We start from the raw sequence: 20,138 nt of genomic DNA, 5'->3' as shown, positions 1-20,138 counted from the left end.
TTCTAAAGTTTTCGCCGAGATTTGTTGTCGTTACCCAAAAAGTGGCAAGTGGCATCGGCAATTGTTTCTCTTCCGCTGATCCCTATGTATATACCCTTGTATATACAATATATACTACTTGAATATTCCATCTTCGAAAGCTTCTTGATGGTCTTGTACTGTCAGTTGTCAAAGGAGGCCTCAAAATTTAATTGAAATTTAGTGTAAACACAATGACAGCCAGTCGATTATCCTGCTGCGGCTGCTTCAGTAGCTGCTGCTCCATTTCCGTTTCCTTATCATTTCCCTGTTAAACTCGTTGGCAGACTAAACTCACAATATGTTCAGACATACGTGTACTGAGAAATAAATTCTAAATCAGTTTGAACCAAAAAACAACATATATATGCCTCCTTATAAAACAAATCATAGAACAATCAACAGAATCGTATATTGTTATTTCCTTTAAGTAAAATCGAGTAATATTCAATATTATTTTTTAATATTACTAGAAAATAAAACAAATAGTTTCATTACTGATAAGAGTATATAAATTTGAAAGTAAATATGGTAGTAAATTTATCTGTCTGTATAATTCGCTATATTTCCCGGGTAAATCCTTTGCGCGCAAATCCTGTCAACTTCGGCTTGACTTTCCAATTTGCCATCGTTCGCCCCTTGTATGTGTCAAAAAACTTGGAATCGGCCCCCCTGACTGGTGCCCCCTGACCCCGCAGAACATAACATTTCACACGTGTCACTGAGCAGTGAGTTGTTGGCTGTCAAGATGCCACAGCTCCACCGCCCCGATCCTCGTATCCTGCGAGTCCTGCGAACCACCGACAGGAATCTAACCCGCTGCCAAGACAACCGCCAACGAAATGGGGAGCCAAACTGTATCGGCCCAGTATTAGCATTCACTCACTCGGCTAGCAGGCCACGCCCCCAGCCGCCCACTTTTCCGATTCGCCCTACCCCCCACCCTCCCGCAAGTTGTTTGCCTATTTGCTTTGTGCATATGGAAATGAAATGGCAAACAAGAATGAGAGCTGAAGTGGAGCAGGGAAAGTCAGGGAAAAATTACGTTGACATAGGCAAACGCTCTCTCAAACACACACGCACACATATGCGCGGGAAAAGAAAGGCTCAATCACACCAACGCCAAGTCAGACTTTCACCGCGCACAACCCTATTTTCCGTCAACTTACAGCAACAGCTTAATGCAATTATCAACTGTTTCCTTTTCAATTCACTTCACTAGAAAAGCGATTAAAATTGTTTAACATCAAATTAAGTTTCGAATGTTAAATTATATTTAATCAATCATAATTTTTGTTCTTTAGATATCTAAAGAATGCCAAACTAGCAATTACATTTCAGCCTCCACATAAAGGTAATTTCATCTGGCCAATTTAATCCAACAATTAAACTTCATTACGGCATTACAACGATTACAAATCAATGAAAAGCTGGACAAAATGCGTTTTGTGAGAGTAGAGTACTTAATTAGTACCATGGCTACCGAATAGTTGGACTGATTAAAACGAAAGCTTTGCTCAATTTAGTTTTATCACTTTGAAATGCAATTAAATTACTTAAGGCCATTTAACAACCCTTGGCAATAAGCAAAGTGTGCAGCTGTTTGAAGATTAAAGCGCCAATGGACGGTTCATAATCGCACTGATTAACGATATGACATAACTCAGCCCTGATACTGGAGACTCTTTCTCACGCTCGAGCTGAACCCTTTTTCTTGCCAATTGCCACCAAAAGCGTTGATTGCCCCTTTTTAACCCTTTTTTAAATGGGCGAGAGCTCGCTCGAAAAACTTGAAAATATTCCAGAGCTCCTCGTGTTTCGCCTTTTTAGGTTGGCAGTTCATTTCAATTGTTTTTTTTTCTGTTTGGCTGCCATTTGTATCCTTTGTAATAGGGTTGCCTATTTTCAATTCTCCCCCCTCCACCCATTTCATTTCTTTATTTTGCTTATCGGGAAAGCGGCAACAAAAAGCTGAGAAAAATAAAAGGGAATAGGAGCATGAACAAATTGTTTACGGATGTGTTTGCGACCCGCTCCTCTGGCAACAAAAAATACAAAGGGGGGCTAAAGCAAACCCCAAACCAAAACCGAGAAAGGATGTAGCAGAAATTCATAACAAACTACATTTCATGGCTTTGTGTCTGTGTGTGCTGAGGAAATTCACTTGACTTTTGGCCACCGTTTCTTTCCATTTTCATTTTTTTTTACCAATTTTTTCTTGGCTTCTTCGGCATAAATAAGCTCTGGGCCAGGCCAAATCGGACTGCTGCAGTTGTCGCCATTCTGGGGCAACAATGGCCAATAGGTAGCGCACACAAACACAGGAGCATGGGTATTTTGCCATGGCCCTTATTTATGGCTATTTGTCGGCGGAGTTGGCCAGGACTTTCATGGCATCTTTATGGCCCCTAACTATATATGCATATCGCAGCTTTGGAAGTTTGCAACTTTAAAGTCAACAGACTGCCGGTCGCAAAATATGGGGAAAAAACACACACTTCGCCCAAGAAGTTTACTTTGCAGTTTCTTAGTGGGCTTTACTTAAGCTTTTTGCTAAACTTTTCGTCAAGTTCTTCTGTTTGGCTATCCGTAGCCAAGGAAATCCTCTTAATCATCTTTGCCAATAAGTGTTGAATAAATGTGTATCTTATTTATTGCATATTTAATCCCCAGTTTTCAGGCTTATTTTTCTCAGGCTCAATATTCAACGTCAATTGAAGTCAATTGTTGACATATTTGCCAACAGCAGACTTCCACAACAGCCTCCCTTCGAGCCTGGCTGGCTTTTATTATTACGCCAAATTGATTTTGAATTTAGTTCAATGTTTATGGTCAAATGATTTCATTTTTGTGTCAGCCAATGGGTGGTTGAAGGTGAGCCACAGCAGGACCTCCCTCAATTTTTGCCCTTTGTCTAACTTATAAATCATTTGTGCGGCGATGCGTAAGCAAACACGCCCCAAAGAGCTTTAAGAACCGACTGGCCCGAGGGATAATCCAGGGGCCCAAAAATAAATATGTATGTGAAACGAGGTAAAAATGAAAAGCGATGCCCCGAAAGTAATCCCCAATCGATTTACAAAATTCCAAAAAAAAAAAACCAAAAAAAACAGAGGATACAACGAAGTGTAAAGGAGAAGCGAGACTCATTCAATGAGTTTCCGTTCGCCATTTGGTGACTTTGAGCGAGGTTCCCTTTTTGCTTTTTTGCATAGAGGAAGTGTTCTGGTGTCGGGGAATACGTATACATTTTTTATGTATTTCATATCCATTAAGTTCAAAGCGAAAGATGTGTCCGGACAGGCGGCAACATCGGCGGAAGCCTCTAATGTATTGGCTCCGACTCCACTTGGGCTCCCCAATACTCTGGATGCTGCTGGGGCACCTCCAGCAAAACCACCCCGAATCACCCTGCACCACCAGGAGGCACTCTGCACCACCTAGCTCATCTGATTGCCCCAGTACGGTCCGCTTTTCGCCCGGCGACGTTGAAATTTCAATTACTCAGGCAAAATGATAAATGAACTTGTAGCCGCAAATTTTTGCTTTGCCTTTTGTCTCGGCCAACTCGACCTCCCTTGTCCCTCTGCTGCCACTTTCTTCATTCTTCTAACCAAAAGCCATTACGAAGACAGCCCACTAAGTGTGTGGGCGTGGCAGAGGCAGCGGCATGGGCAGACATGTGTGTATTATAGTGTGTGTGCAACTTTTACCAGCTCCCCAAATGTTTGACAGTTTTTCGCACGAAACAGACCAGCATAGTGGCTCATTAAACTTTACCAACTATTCCGGCACAAAGAGCCACAAAAAAAGCATGTCTTGGCTTAAATAAAACATTTTAGGAAATTATTATCTGGCAAAAACGATGTCATTTGGTCTCTTAGTTGCGGTACAAAAATAATTTGTACTGTGTTCAATTTTATACTGGCATTTTTATACTTGCTACATTGTTTTTAAAACTCACGAACAAAAAACTGCTTATTATGCATAAAGTTGTTTGTAATATATTTAACTACTCCTTTTGTTCAATGCATGTACAAAATGTTAGTAGTTAAAATTGAATCCTTTTGGGTATCGCTTTAAAAAAAAGTAAGGGAAAAGCCCTTTGCACGCGTTCTTAATTTTCCCACTTCCCTCGCTGCTTTTCACACTTAAATACCCTCTAAGTGCATACTTTTTTAACGCACTGTTTGAGTGTGTTCAACAAAGTTTTACTGCGAAAAGGACGAGAAGGGAGTGGTCCGTTCCTAGTTTATTTTAATAATATTTGCTTGGCCTGCAGCCCGAGTTGTCGTGACTGCAGTTGCAACAATGCATTAATGCATTTCTCGCTGTAGTGGTAGCTGCAATTGCAGCTGAAGTTGCACTGTGGCACTTAATTAGCGACTGAAATATGTGGCAACGTTTCGGATGGCGCAGCATGTTGGCGGGAATTGAGTTAATTAAATAAGCTGGCATGACAACTGCTACTAGAGCGACTTCATTAGGTCCGAGGGACTTGAACGCTCGACCGCCCAATCCGACACACATGGGCCCACTCCACACGCCCTCGAGAATTCAATCACTCAACAACGAATTCAACAATTTCCAGACACTCATCAATATTCAGGAGCTGTTTTGCTTGTTCGTTGTTATTTCCGCCGATGCACAGGAGGAAAATTTAGTTTGCTCAGTAGAGTTTACTATTTCGTTGTATGTATAAATATGGCATGGATCATGAATTAAAGTGCACGTAACTATCAATGTCTTATCCAAGTTCTCCTATAAATTTATAAATTTTTTTTATAAATTAAACTATACCATCCCTTCTGTGCTGTCTGTCCAGGATCCAACATTCGTACTCCGGCTCAGTGAGCCACTATAAACTCCTTTCGACATCCACTTAATTGCATTTCATTCATAGCTAAGCAGCAGCCATCCTGTGGAATGGAAAGGGAGAAAGGTGTCCGTAATGGTGTGAAGTTTTATTTCCCTTCAATGCCATTTCACACTCGCTCCAGCGAATTGGTTTAAGTAGAATGCAAAAACAGCGAAACAAAAGAGAAGACTTCAGGACTCGACTATGAAATGACCATTAAAAGGTTGCTTACACACTAAAAATATTGCTGTATGTTTACTGGGTCATAAAAAGGCGTAGTTTAATTAATCATTAATTTGTTTATGGAGGTGAAAGAATGTCTACCTTGTACACATGCTTGAAAATATATGTAAGTTTAGCTTCCGAATAAAAATAAAAAATTTGTCAGAGCGCATACAAATTATCATATTTATCTAAAACGAAAAGTACAAAATTCGTAGGTCACGTATATGCCCAACGCATACTCATTTCAGAGGCGCCTGGGCAGAATGCAATGCCAAGTGGATGTTTGGGTGTTCGGTGGGTGGAGTGATTGCGGTGGGTGGGGTGGTTTTGGATTCGCAAGGTTGGTGGTGCCAAGTGGGTGGTGTCGAGGCGGCAGGCTGTGGCTGTGAAAGGGTGCAAAAGTGAGGGAAGCTGCCAGAACAGCGAAAGAGAAGTGCCAAACAATGGGTGCAATGAGCGCTGCAAGTGGGCAAAAAATGAACAACTTAAGCTGCTCAGCTTCGTTGGAGCTGCCTCTCATTTTGGCCAAAGTTTTGCAGTGCGAAGAGTTACCCACCGAAAACAAATGAGTGGTATCGTATGCACAAAGTTTGGAGAAATTTAAAAAAAGAACATATGAAAACGAACATAATACGGCTTGGAGTCATGTGTTGTATCAATAACTTTGAACATTACGGTTTCATTTAAAACTTTCTTTACCAATGTTGCTGTGAAAAACGAACAGTTGCGCCATTTATATCACTCATACGCCATGTGGTCATTAATACTTTTGGTAACCTCTGTTTCTATACGAAATCCTGAAATGTTTCTGCTTTTTAGTACTGAAGTCCACTGTTTGCAGCCCGTTTTTCCTAGATCTTACCCTTTTTGTTCCCGTGACTTTTAAATGGGGCACGGACATTCCAATCGCTTTTGCCTTTTTGGCCTGCGGCATTGGTGGTGGCTAAAAATTGAGACGTCACCGCCAACGCAGCAAAAGGAACGCAATGGAAATAAAAAAAAAGTAAAAACGAGAAAATGGAGTGACTGGGGCGAAAAAAGAGCAAACTTTGTTAATTGAATTGTACGCTGCACGACTTCAATTGCAGGCGCTTTCTGAGCGATTTCGATCGCGCTTTTGGTCAATGTTTTAGCTGTCAAAGGGGTGTGGAGGTTAGATGGCTTAAGTTTCGGCGTCTATTTTAAGCGTTTTGGTGTTCGGCACGTTTCTCGCTTTATCTCCGCTGGCCGCACAGAATCCCAACCTCCCAGCTAAACACGACACCCCACTTTAGTCCGCTTGACTAAATGTGTTGGGATCCAAAACATGCTATGTAAACACTTACGACCGCACATCTGCTGCCAACCCCCCTCTCCCTGTCCTTCTCCCTTCGACGGTTTTATTAATACAAATATTAATTTTTGCGGCGCTGCATGTGGCAGGTTTGTTTACACTGACGCCATTGCCGAAACCACCCAGGGATTTACCAACCAAACAACCAACCAGCCACCCACCCACCGAACATCACGCCCAATCGTTGGTGTTCGTGGTGTATATCATTATCCCATTCTCCACGCACTTCAATTTGCATGAACAAGGCGAGCTGGTCCCCCTTAAATTATGTGGCACAAAGGCAGCGTAAGAGCCATCGCCCAAAATGAGACTCCCTGACCAACGACCTTGACTATGGCTTCATTTCTGTTCCCTGCTTTTGAATAACTTAGCCGGGCTGAGAACTTTCGGCGCCCATCTTCTTGGCCGAGTTAAAGGGAATGCATTTCTGAGTTGATGAACAGTGTCCATCAGCGGCAGCTCATCTCCGGGCTTTACGAGATACACAAGAAAAAATAAGACAACAAGTTCAGAGGGATCCAATTTAGTTTTGTTAGATGTGTTTCCATTTTTTACTCAGCTTTATAAGCCATCATAGAAATATAAATTCTTTCGAATTTTAAGATATTTCATAGTTAGAAACTTTAAACGGAATTAAGTGCACCTTAACTCAGAGGACGATGCTTATTTCTAACTCTTAGCTTTCTGAAGAACTCTTTATCTTACTTGAGGCAAACATATACATTATTTATTGACATAATAATCGTGTTAAAGCAGAACGGAACTAATTACATTTTCACTGGAAATGCGATGTTTTTTTAAGAATCTTACACCAATATTACATTAAGTGAAAACAATCTGAGTCCAGTTTTCCCCAATGTGCTGCTGGGCAATCGCACCTGGGCTGACCCACCTGACCCAGTTCAAGGCTGCAAAAAGTGGTAGGGCGATGAAAGGGGAGAAGGTCAAAAGGAAGGCGGAGGCAACGGAAGATGAGTGAACTGAGGTGCAACGAATCAGCCCGGAGGCCAAGCGACTCGGAAAGGGGAATCCCGGTGGGGTACATTAGCTTTGAGGAAAACTTTGCAGAAACTTTGGTCCTTTGCGGTTCGGGGAAAACTGCAAAAGGGTTTGTCTTTAATCTGCGGATAGTTGGACAACTTTCCGTCGAGAACTACAAATCAAACTATTTTCTACTTAAGGGGACACTTATTTTTGCTTGAGGTCGGAATTGGGCGCATTATTGGTTTGGTTAGAGTGTGGAAAGAATTGCATTTCGTTGTGACCGAATTTTCTACTTCAGTTAATGTTGTGATTCTTGAGAATTGTACTGGGCTCGCATTCTGTGAAAGCAGCGTACCAATTCCTTTTCCCCTACCAATACAAACTGCAAACTACAAGTCTCAACAGACGGAATGCGGCAATTGCTGGCCTTTTTGGCTATATCCTTTATACACTTTGAGAAATACTTTCGTCTTCATCGAATACATAATTTTTAAGCTTAGATACATGTTAGTTGCTTACTATTGTTGGTTGTTTGTATACAGGAACTGTAGCATTTATATAAGTCATCAATTGTTTGTCTATAGTTAGGAAATTGCTTTTTGGGAATTTTATTAGAATTTACAATAATTATATTTTTTGCTTTTCTAAAAATTGAAATTTTTCCGAGTGATCGACTCATTTCCCAGTCCGACTGCAACCCAATTTCTCTCAGCCAAGAGAGCTTGGCAAATATTTTCTTAATTAGTTGCTGCCAAGGCTTTTCCGGCTCACGAAAAAAGTGCAGCAAAGCAAGAAATGTGCGAGAGTGTGAGGAAAATGGAGGAAAGACGTTGAGTTGGTCAGTTGTCAAGTGTGAAAAATTGCAGCTCAAATTGCAGTACAAAATGGCTTCAAGCGCTCGTTAAAAGTCACGCAGCACGCAGAGGAAAAGCTGGCCGGGGAAATGTTTCAAAATTTATGCGTATGAAAACAGAAATTATATTAATTACAACAGGCAACGAGGGGAAAGTGGGGCCAACATTAAATTGCAGCTGCAACGGAAACAACGGCAACATCATCGCCAGGGGGTTAAACAACACTTGACATTTGTCCTCTCCCCCCTTCCGCACATAAAAATTGCATAAAATTTGCATGTCAAAAGTGCGACTCGAGTTGTGCGAGCCACCCTAGTCCACCCCATTTGGCCATCATCAGCGTTGTTTAGCAAGCATTTGGGGAATTTACTTTCGCTGCGCTGGAAATTTGCAATCAACATAACAATTATGCGCAAATGCAGAGGGGGAGCTCAACTTGTTTATATATAAAACTATGTATTTATTTACAGATAACAGCGAGAGATACTCCTCGCATTATGCTGCTCTATGGTTTATTCGAATATAAAGATCAGCCGGCTAATTGGGGTGGCTGGCACACATGTTGCCCAGCGGAGGGGGAGGGATCTGAAATAAACAGGAGCTCCTGCACAACAGATTTCTCATTGTCTGGCCCACAATCAAATAAGCGGAGCGTAGCACTGCGATTGTCAAGGCGTATTTAATGAGCAGACTCCCGGGTACGAAAAGCCACCTAGGCAGTACAGCCATGGCCACAGCGATATATCTCCCCCTGCACCACCACCCAAGTGGTGCTGTTGTTCCTGCGAAAATCACGAAATCAGTTGGCAAGAAATCACTGCAGACAGTGGCGTTCGTTGCGAGGGGGTCCTGGGAAGGAAGGGGGCCCCAAAACCGCGGCGACAACATCGAAACAACGACAACGACGACATCATGCTGGCACTGTGTTTGCTGGGGGATTCCGTTTTTTTTGGGGTGAAATTGTTGTGGGAATGTGTGTTCTAGAGCACTTTCAAAAATGTCTCGTAATAGATTAAATACCATTTAAATTACGCTTGACACGTAAAAAGATGAAACAATACTCACTTTGAATAACATTGCATGTTGTTTACATGTTTAAGTGTAAGCTAGTAATTATATTGCAAGTGTTGAAACATAACTTTAGTACGTATATTTTCTCATTTTCCTAAATATAAAAAATATATTATAATCTAATAATATTACATTTAATTAATCTTTTAGGGAAGTATTTTTTTTTTCAAGTGTTAATGCCCTGTAATGTATACAAGCAACCGGAGAAGAGCTTGTGGCAAATACCGCGATGCGTGTCTGTCTGTCTGTCTCCGTTTCCCTCTATTGCAATTTGGGTGGGAGAAAATGTGGAGGGTGGGAGTTTTTCGTGAGGAAAACCGACATTGTCTAGGCCGATGATGGGGCTTTTGTTGTTGCCAAGGTAGGATAACGACATCAATATGCATGACAGGACAATCCAGAGAGACGGAAAATGAGGCAGTATGGCATAAGTGAAGTGGATAGCTTTAAGGGCTGATAAAGCAGAGCGCTCTGTTCAGCTGGGAAATGCTTCATTACCAGTACCTCTCGATAAGAAACGGAACTCGTTGCGCTGCTAAAAGAAAGACCTTTTCCTTGCCCGCCCACCTGACCGAACATATCTAGGGAATTTGACCAAAAAGTGGCAACAAAGTGGGAAGAACGGACCGCAGGACTTTTTCATTAGTGCAAGTGCCGCACAGCTGCATGCACACACAACACTCACGCACACAGACACACGTGGCCAACTACCAACACGTTCCCGGCATTGCGAAACGTGCCAAAAAGCATTGCATAAGCGCAGGCGGACAACGAAATCAGTTGGGCAAAAAGGTGGGGAACACAAAAAACAAAAAATGAAACGTAAATATGGGCAAGGCGAGGACAATATTTTTGCTGCTCCTCCGATTGCTACTACTGCTGATTCCTCTTTTTCTCGTGCGAGAAAACAAATCTGAGCCACACATGCCCAGATATTCACACTGAGCGAAAAGGGATAGAAGTTAGCATAAATATATAAGTTTTATGATTATTAAAAGATTATTTTTATTGCAAGAAAGATATCTTCCAAAATATGTGTAGTCGCCAGTTGCAGTGTAGGATATTTAAACAGTTTAATTCAATATTTGTAATCTATAAAATTCGCACAACAAAAATCATAATTACGCAAGTCATTAAAATAAAACCCTTTTTGGTTTGTAAATTAAGCATTTTTTAATTAAGCATATTTACTCAATAATATTTTTGATAATTTAAATACTTAATATCTTGAATACATCTACATGTATGACTTTCAAATTCGACTCAAAATTCCCCAAAAAATTCACTGGAATTCCTTTATTCTAGCGCAGATAACCATTTGCATAAAATCTCTAACTTTACGGCGGTATCTTTTCCGATCTAGCCATTTCCATGAATATTTAAGTCCAAGTTCGACCGTGTACCGCAGCTCCATCGCAAATCATATCCGTCTAAGGCACTTTTTCAAGTGCAGTCGTTGGCAATGCGTTTAGCAATCAGCTCACGACTTGGCAGCCAGTCCGAGTTGCAGAGACTTGCCTTGGAACGCAGAACTCAGAACTGAGAACTGTCGTTGCGCATACGCCACGTTGCACTGCAACCCGTCCGATGGGGCGTGTGTTAATAATGCGTGACATAAACTGGAGCTCCGACAAGTCCCGTCGATGGGACAAACGAATTGAGTTGACTCGACTTGAGTGGGGCATTTTAAGTGACAGCCTGTGAGGACTCAGAAACAGGAGGGAGGAAGTCAGTTCTGCAGACTTTGTCTGCGACTCTGGCGAGTAAATGACATCTTCTTTGTTTTATTGACATGCCGCACACTCAGAAAATTTTGAACACAGATGAGAATGAGAGGTTGCTCCTTAACACTTAAATTTTTACTTAAAATATGCAAATAAGTGCCTCCAAAGTGCCAGTGGCAAGTGCGCCTTCTACCCAACAACTTCCAACCTAATGTGTGTGCGAATGTGTGAGAATTTCAATTTCCTGCTCACACCCAATGCCAATCAAAGGAAAACCCCGATCGAGGGACGGGTGAATAAATTTGAGCGAACAGCGAGTGAGGAAATTAAACCAAATTGAAATTGTTTCGCGTTCGCACACAAAGTTTTCCTTGCCCTTAAAGGTTTCTTATTTTTGGGCTCGACTTAAGCCCGTGGAAAGTTTTAATTTCCAATTGACATTTTGCAAGTGCATCCCTCTAATCCCGCAGAGCTGGCAAAACGGCAAAAGGGGCTGAAAATAATTACAAACTGCAATTATTAGCCCGGCTAAGGAGACGCTGCCAAGGCAAATCCAATTAAGTGAAAAGCAAGTGTAAGCCGATGCCTTTTACCTGACCAGCTCACCTGATTCCTTGCCAACCCCACCCCCTTTCTATTTCCCCCCCTGTAGTTAACTGGGTAACTTTAGCTGATGACCTTAGCCTGTTTTTTTTATTCCTACCCCGTTCTTTGGGTTTACCCCCCTCAAGTGTGTCGCTTTTCTTTGGCTCTCCAGTTTCCCTCTTCTCGAGAGCATGAAATGAAATTGCCGAGCTGCAGGCACAACAATGGCTATAGTAATAATAAATAATAATGGTTAAATGTGTTTACAAAAAGAGAGAAATCTTTGGCTGTTATCTAGACCAAAGGCGCCTCCATCCTTGCTCTTCACTCTTTACTCTTCACTCTTGGACTTGGACTTGGCTTACTTTTGTCTACTCTGAACTGTCATTGCGTGTTGCACACAAAAACACCCGGAGATTTAGAGCGGAGAAAGAGGTAAAAGGAATGCGGGAAAGCAGAGAAAGGGGGGCAAAGAAAAGCGGTCTCTGCGAAACAGAATGAGATATTATGTGGCAAGAGTTGCTTCACCAGTTTGCAGTTCTACTTAATTTTTGATGCGAAAATGCCACTTGAGTCTGCTCGAAGTACTTTAGGAAAATATGCAAGTATTTTAGTTTTACAATTTCGGGTACGTCTGGCTTAAAATCAAGTGGGGTTTCTGTTGGAAGTACCGCAGACATATGTAGTCCTTCAAGGAAGCTATTTAGCTGTAAGTGTGGATCATAGAAAATGTCTATACAAAAATATTTAAAAACATGTGCATGTCAATCATATCAAAACTTTATGAGTAGAGACTTCTGTTATATACGAAAATATTAAAAATTTTTAAATTGTAAACTATTTCATATAAATGTTTTGGTAAAAAAATTTGAAATCTTTATCTTTATTATTAACCAATATTTTTACACAGAATATGTGTTCATAGTCATAAGATTTTGAGGATTATATAAGTAATGTTGCTTCCCGTCCAATTAAATAATTCAATTCCTTGGGAATCCTATCAATAGTTTCATTAAGGCTTGAGAATTTCTAAGAAAATTCTAAAGCCACCCTCGTAATCTTCTGTCCCATAATGGAAGTGAAAAACTGTTGCAGCAACAGCAAACAATTTCGCAGCCGAGGAGAAAACTATTTCAATTGAGGTAGAAAATGAACGACAAGGACATGGCGGCATTTCCCTCTGGTTTTTTTTTCCTTATTTTCATTTTCTTTTTGCCATTCTATGTTTTTCTTGGTCTTGCCATGAATGGATGCCCACCTCCCTGCATTTCTTTTGTGTGTTTGCAGTTTAAATTGCGCTATGAAAGGAATTTTTTGGATTTAAGCATTCGTTTTCATTTGGCTTCTATTTCTTAGTTTCTATATCTTTTTTTTTTGCTTTTGCCTGGGATGCCAAGTGGGATAATATGTCAAGTGGCATAAGTCGGCGGGGTAGAGGAGAGCTGGTGCAACATTGATAGGATCGAAGCAGGTGTCATCCCGTTTGGCAACCAGGTCTTAACTTGGTCATTTACGGACGACTAGCTGTGTTTGTGCTGGCCCGGCTTAGCCCCATTTTCAGTTTGAATCAAGTTGCAGTGGCAAAAACAGCTGTGGCAAGTGGCCCGATTGAGAAACAGTTGTCCCCCCATATAGCCCGACTTCTGGGCAGTATAAAAGGGGAGCTCGGTTGGCAAAAGAGCAGTAAAAGACTGTATCAGCAACATGTCTACGGAATTGGTAGTGGCCCTTATGCTCTTTGGATTCCTGCAGGTTGCATTCAGCCAGGACAATGCGACTGCTCCCCCAACGGACTATTGTCAGAGTGGTTTGTGTCCTTCTCTGAAAAAACACGTTGCCTGCAAGAACAAAGGAGTAAGGCTAACTTTTGGAGGATTTAATAGTTTGCCTACAATGGTGATATTATTTGCTCTAGGAGTTGGGCAAACAGTGTTCTCCCGACGCCCATTTGGTCAATCTCACTGGCCTGCAGGACCTGATTCTAGGTGAACACAATGCATTGCGAAATGTCCTTGCTGCTGGGAAAATCAGCAGCTTACCTAAGCCCGATCGCATGGCCACACTGCAGTGGCATTCAGAACTGGCCGATCTAGCGACACTGAATGTGAAGCAGTGTGTTCTGCAGCACGATTCTTGTCACAACACTCCAGATTTCCGTAACTCTGGTCAGAACTTGGCTTTGGTTAACATAACCCTGCTACCTGAGGACGGAAATCACACAGATGAGTGCCTCGTTAAGGAGTCTATTGGCGGCTGGTGGAATCAGAGTATCAATATCACAAAGGAGCAATTGCAGCGTTTTCCCAAAGGAAAACTAGGAGAGTGGGTTTCTGCTGTTTAGATTCATATTTTCTTTTAATATTATATCTTTTCCAACCAGTTCCATTCGCAATTTTGCCGTCATGGCCCGTGACAACAACACCTTTGTGGGATGTGCCGCCTTGAGATTCGAGAAGCCCGCAGGACATCCGCTATTCCTGTTGGCCTGCAATTATGCCAGCAATTATGTTCCCGACTGGCCCATCTACAAGGAGAAAGCCATCGGCTGTCAGTCCGGTTCCGACCTCAAATATCCATCGCTTTGCAAGGCTGGTGAGGAATTCCAGGATCTTCCCGGGCAGCAGGGCACCAAGGGGAAGAGATTTTGGGCGATGTAGGAGTGCCAAAAATAACGCCTAGCTGAAGGGTTGGAGTGGGTGGCAGGCGCACTTACAGTCTATTTAACATGTTGATTTGTGTCGCAGTGCGTGGCGGTCATATATCATCTCACAGCCGCATTAGCATTAGCACAGACACCTGGAGAGGCAGTGATGCCGAAATCTAGCTATATACATATATACGGGAAAAAATATAATATTAAACATGAGAATTCAATGAGAATATAGACTATATGAATATAATTTTATGCAAAACAATATGCAAAAGGTGTATCTTTATTTTAATATATATTAAATATACATATTTAATTATAGTTTTATTTAAGAAATTTCTTTATTTGAATAATGATGCACCCATTTTAAATACCCTGTAAAATAGCTATAAACTGGCTGAAACTACAGCTCTGCACTCACACACAAACTGCCCCACTTGGCCGCCGCCAGAATCATCATCATTCTCATCAGCCGCTAAAATATGATACGCGTTGTTTTGGGCTCGAGAAAAAAGCGAGCGAGACGACGACAAGTTGGCATCTAATTTTAACGTCAATATACAAAATGTAAAAACGTGTCTTCATCAGCTCGTAATATAGAGACCACCATTTCCACCACTCCCCGCTGGTGCCGTTGAAATCCCTAAGTGCCTATTAATAATGCCGCCTCGACGGGCTAAAAAGAAAATGCTTTTCCTTGGATCTGCTTTATTTTTAGTGTCCGTTCGCGATGAGGCCTACGTTTAATATGCCGTTACTTTGTCAAATCCGAGGCTCATTAAAGTCAGGCGAGAAAAATAGGCAACATTTTTGTTCATTTTTTCCGCTGTGATAATTAATTTCGTACTAATGCAGGCCACATTCATTATGGCTTAATTAAAATTCAACTGGAATTAGTTTGCAGCACCTCGAAAAGCGACCATTATAAACTTATCATGCCGAAAATATTCATAAATGCTTATATCTCTATTTTTTGTGCTAATTACATTTCGGTGTGTTTTCAGTTGTTCATTTTGGCTGAATATTAAAATCACTACAGAGCCTTTTTTGTTGCTGCTTTGGACCCTCATTAAACGCGTGTAAAACTAACATGGCCCACAACATATTTCACGCGGCTCATAAAAGCATAAATATCCGCATAAATAAAATAATTTACAAAGTTATTTCAGTGGTTGGAGTGATATAAATTATTCTCTTACTGGGACAACAATGTTGGGGTTTACTGGCTTTTGATGGATGCGGGGGAAGTTCTTCCTCGTATAGGGTGCGCTTAATTTACGATGATGCATATCAACTCATGGAACCAATTTAAGATTTATTCATGAGCAAAATTAATGAGAGGAAATACCGAAAAATCCGTTTTCAATTTGTTACGATTTTATGTCTGAAAAAATAAATATATACATGTCCGAATAAACATAAAACTATTAGTATAGTGTCATATGATTTAATATAGTCGTAAAAGATTTCCCAGGTCTTAAAGATTTCCACTTGATATTTATATTCCGTGATGCCGAAATCAAAATTCACTCGAATTTGGTGCCTAGAGAAATATTCAATAGACTATTCGTCCCTGAACGCTTCACAAACTTGATTGTTGAAAATGATTTGATGGGCCGAGCTGTATAAAAGCGCCAATTTATGGCCTAAAGGAGGACTGTGCGTTGCATAAATTGTGGCTGAATTTAAACAAGTTAATGTGATATTAGTTGGAAGCGAGCATAAATTATGGAAGCGTGTTCTATTGAGGAAGAGGGAGAACAGTATAAACAAAGCTCGCCTGATTTACTGCTGGCCATTTGACTGTTTAATGAGCACTCAGATGTGTCAACAGGCTATATGGAAATTTATTTAATTATGATTCATAAGTCACAAAGTAGCTTACAGCCGACGAAACATGCCAAATCCTATTCTTCCCGCACTCTCGAGTGCTTGAAGTTGTGCGCCTGGGCTTGCAAAAGTCTGGAGCTCGGACATGGCAGCATCTAAAAAGGCAATCAAAAGTTTGGCCAAAAAGAAATGGCAACAAGAGCGCAAAATGTGTATAAAATCAAAATTGGCAAAGCAAAACTTTTGATTTATGCAATTTGCGCTAAAAATACAAATCCATTTGATCACACTGGAGTGGGGCAAATAAAATTTGGCCAACAATTCCAATAAAATGGCAAAGCAGGCTTTGATTTATTTGTCCTTGACGGGGGACGTGGGAATTCCCCGAACGCAGCCGCAAATGCTTAGCCTCGTCTCTCTCAGGGCCCAAATGTCATACATGGAGCATAATAAATGGGCTAGTAAAACTTTGGACAGGAATGGGAGCCTGAGCATGGGTTTCTTGTGCCCTGTGTCAAGTCAGATGCAAATGACCGACAAATTTGCCTTGCTATATAGCGATATGCAAACAGAACGGATATATGCTTTGTTTATGTACATATATGTGTGACCGCAGGCCAAACCGGCCACAAATTTCCACACAATTTATGCACAAAATGTGGAGCGGAAGAGGAGACACGGCGGATCCCATTGCCGGATCATTTATTTTATAGTCCGTCGCTTTAAGTTATTTTTCTTCATTATTTTTTATGTGGCTCCGAGGCGGACGAGGACAACCGAAAACAATTGCCAAAGGCATTTGGCAATCAGCGCCAAATGTTTGCTCTGTTTGCGCAAATAATTTATACGAGGAGCCGAAACACAACAGCCGCCAGACGTCGGACATCAGACGGCCATCACACATACGCCGCGTTGGCCGGCTCAACTTCATAGACAGGATCTTAACGGCACAGTTCATTAGCGGTCCCATTTGGCCAGGAACTGGGTTTATTAATCCTCCAAGGAGCGAGAGACAAAGGACGGCAGTTGTCATTAGGGGTCGTCCTGCGATTTCCGTCTCTTTCCGACATAAACACCAAATTAAGTTTTAGTGTTTCATTTATTTTTGGCACTCTCTTCACATGCGTGTGGGCTACAGGGATATACATGCATATATGTAGTGTGGGATTTCGGGCCTATTTGTTTTTATGGCCCAAACTATGAGCCCTGTGGCGGTGGTCTGTGTGATTTTTGGCCGGCTCCTATTGCCTTTTGATTGTTTGTAATGAGCTTCTCGTCCTGCTTATGTGCGGGTCATCAAGGATATGAATAAAACAGCGATCGAAACAACCCGATAAAGGCTGGTCAAATGTCAAGTGAGCTCTGCTAAAGCCATTCATATGAACCACTCATCAGGAAGGACTTATAATGATAGGATTACAGACGGATTTTCTCTTCATATTGTTTTTATTATTCAATTTTATTATAACAATTATCAATTAAACAACTTTATGGCCTAACCAAAATCCTTTTGTATTTGCTTGATATATACAAATTCCGTTTTTTTATTTGATTTTTTTATCCTCGTATTTCGATTAATTCCTGCTTTAATTGATTCGTTTGAAATGTGATTCCAACTGATTTAATTTATTTGCCAATTTCATTCGTTATTTATTCAGCTCATTTGAGCATACAATTTGGGTCGCTTGTACAGTCATTTCAGCGACAGGTGGATTAATATTATTTTATATTTTCTAAATTTTAACCAATTTTTATCCCTCTTCGAAACCGCTGATCAAACATGTTCAAAGGTCACTCTTAATTTTGTTGCACTTTCAGCGGCCAATTGTGCAGCAAACATAATTCAATTAACGCCTGGCCATTGGATGCCACCACCACACGCAGACACACAAATAGATAGAGAGGGATATAGGCAAAAAGAAAGAGAGGGCGACAGAATGGCCGGAAAGTGGCGCTTTACAATTTGCGCAATTTCCGCCTCTGAACAACATCAAACAGAAAATCTCCGCTCCATTCCCGAAAAACAGTGAAAACATAAAAACTTTGCTCTCGTTTGATGTGTGAATTGCGCAAATATTTTTGTTAAAAAAATATACGCTCCTCCTACTCCGCCACTGAGCATTTATCATGTTTTCGTATACGTTTGGGAGATTTTTCACCAGAAACTTGTTAAATGGAAAACAAACAAAGAATGTGTGCACATAATGCGATTAGCGGCCTCGACTTCGGTCGCCATCGAAATTTATTAGCCGCTTATGCAGTCCGATTGAAGTTTAATTGAAAGCGTAACAATATTTACCAGAACAATATTATTTGGCAGTTGATGTTGCGTGTCAGTCAGATATTTCATTTTCCGTTTCGACTCCTGGCCATTCAATACGGATGTCCTCGTAGATCCACTTTCCTCCACTTTAATGCTTCGCCAACAGCGGAATCTAATTAGCATTTCAGACCCCTCCGGCCGGATGGCATGGCTGAATAACAATAATTGCTTAAATAAACACCACGACAAATGCACATTAATAAACATCAGTTGCCTGAAATATGAATTATGGCAAGCCCATCTCGAGTCCCGGCCAACATGCAATCAAGTGCACGAAGCTTGAGGAGAGCTCTTTGCGGGTTAAAGTCGACCCATCGGCAAAGTGCAACGCCATTTGCATGTCGGGCTGGTCATTCACGTCGCCATCGACCGGTTGGTGGATACAGTGCCACTCGAAAATGGAGAACGCATGGTATTTGAAAAAGCGTACTATCTTTAAAGGTCCTTGAAGAGGTCCTTGAAATAACCAATAAATAGTTGACTATTAATATCTACAATATATATAATTTCTTATGAACTAAATATTTAGCTATGCGATTATATATATAAATAATATCTACAATATATATTATTTATATATATTATATTTAATTTATATGTATAGAATATTACTAGAAAGAGTTACAATTAAATAAGGCGGCTCTCAACACGTTCCATTGAATCAAGATTATGAAAACATGCTATGACTAGAAAAATATAACCCCCTCCCAAGAAATTTCTCTAAATTATACTTGAGCTCCTCTAAAGCGTTCACTTTAATTATATATGACGGGCTCGAAATACTTAAGCAGCTCGAAATGAAAAATTAAGATACTTATATTTATGGTCCGCACTGTAAAAAACATGTGTATACATGCTATACAGACAGTGCGTGACGTTTCCTCGTTCTTTGACTTCTTCGGTGGACTTTAGCATGGCAATTATGCATTTTTAATCAAACTACCATAATACTTCCCGGAAAAGCTTTTCCATTGATTTTCTCTATTAACCAATTGACATACATCCACTAAGGGAGCCAAATGAATCCTTTTGAACCCCGGCTGGAAGACCCTATATATTCCAATAAGCCAAATCAAACATGGTGAACGGAAAATCAAATTCTAAAGAATCATTCCGATTCAGTTTCTGGCTACATTTGCATACAAATGCAGCCGGGATTAAAATCAAAATTCGATATGCCACAGGCCACACACATACACGAGCACCCTCTCCGACAATTTACCGAACAATATTTTACTGCTCAAGACATTCCGACATTGTTGTACGGAAAATGGAGAACCCTTTCCCCCTGTGAGGAGAAAAACTTACCCAAGTTCTTCAATTACAATTTGATTTGCAAATGACACAGAGAGAAACATGCCAAGAAATTGAAGTGGAAAACTTGGCAAAGTCAAGAGGGAAAATGAGGAAAATGCGACAAGTCGGTTTGGGAAAGTTCAACACGAGCCGGGGCAAGTGGAATTAAATGTTTGTTAAAGGTTTGCACTGATTAAAAATGATGGAAGGCACTCCCTAAAACTTTTTATGAACATAAAGTTTGGATACACAATCCTAGATAGAACCCTCCTAAAATTTCCATCATCAACAACGCTTCGGGCAATTGAATCCTTTAAGCCGGCCACTTTTTCATGGCTCCCGGCAATAAAATGTTGCAACATTAAAAGGGCGGTGCACATAAATAAA

At 40.9% G+C, this 20,138-nt stretch overlaps 3 protein-coding genes across 13 annotated transcripts in view; 2 read left to right on the top strand and 1 right to left on the bottom strand.

Moving 5' to 3' along the window:
- LOC117141844 (kin of IRRE-like protein 2) overlaps nt 1-20,138 on the bottom strand; it is a 223,601-nt gene that overhangs the window by 25,758 nt on the left and 177,705 nt on the right. The window lies entirely within an intron of this gene.
- Nucleotides 1-20,138, top strand: part of LOC117141842 (zwei Ig domain protein zig-8) — a 38,760-nt gene that overhangs the window by 5,548 nt on the left and 13,074 nt on the right. The window lies entirely within an intron of this gene.
- On the top strand, nt 13,354-14,538 carry LOC117141845 (antigen 5 like allergen Cul n 1). The gene is made up of 3 exons (XM_033305520.1): nt 13,354-13,506; nt 13,568-13,974; nt 14,033-14,538. The coding sequence occupies exons 1-3, from the start codon at nt 13,357-13,359 to the stop codon at nt 14,307-14,309; spliced, it is 834 nt and encodes a 277-aa protein (XP_033161411.1). The 5' UTR covers nt 13,354-13,356; the 3' UTR covers nt 14,310-14,538.

This window comes from Drosophila mauritiana, chromosome 3L, assembly GCF_004382145.1.
Source record: "Drosophila mauritiana strain mau12 chromosome 3L, ASM438214v1, whole genome shotgun sequence".
NCBI lineage: Eukaryota > Metazoa > Arthropoda > Insecta > Diptera > Drosophilidae > Drosophila > Drosophila mauritiana.
The sequence above is the reverse complement of the archived record's forward strand: the minus strand, read 5'-3'. Positions and strand labels throughout refer to the sequence as shown.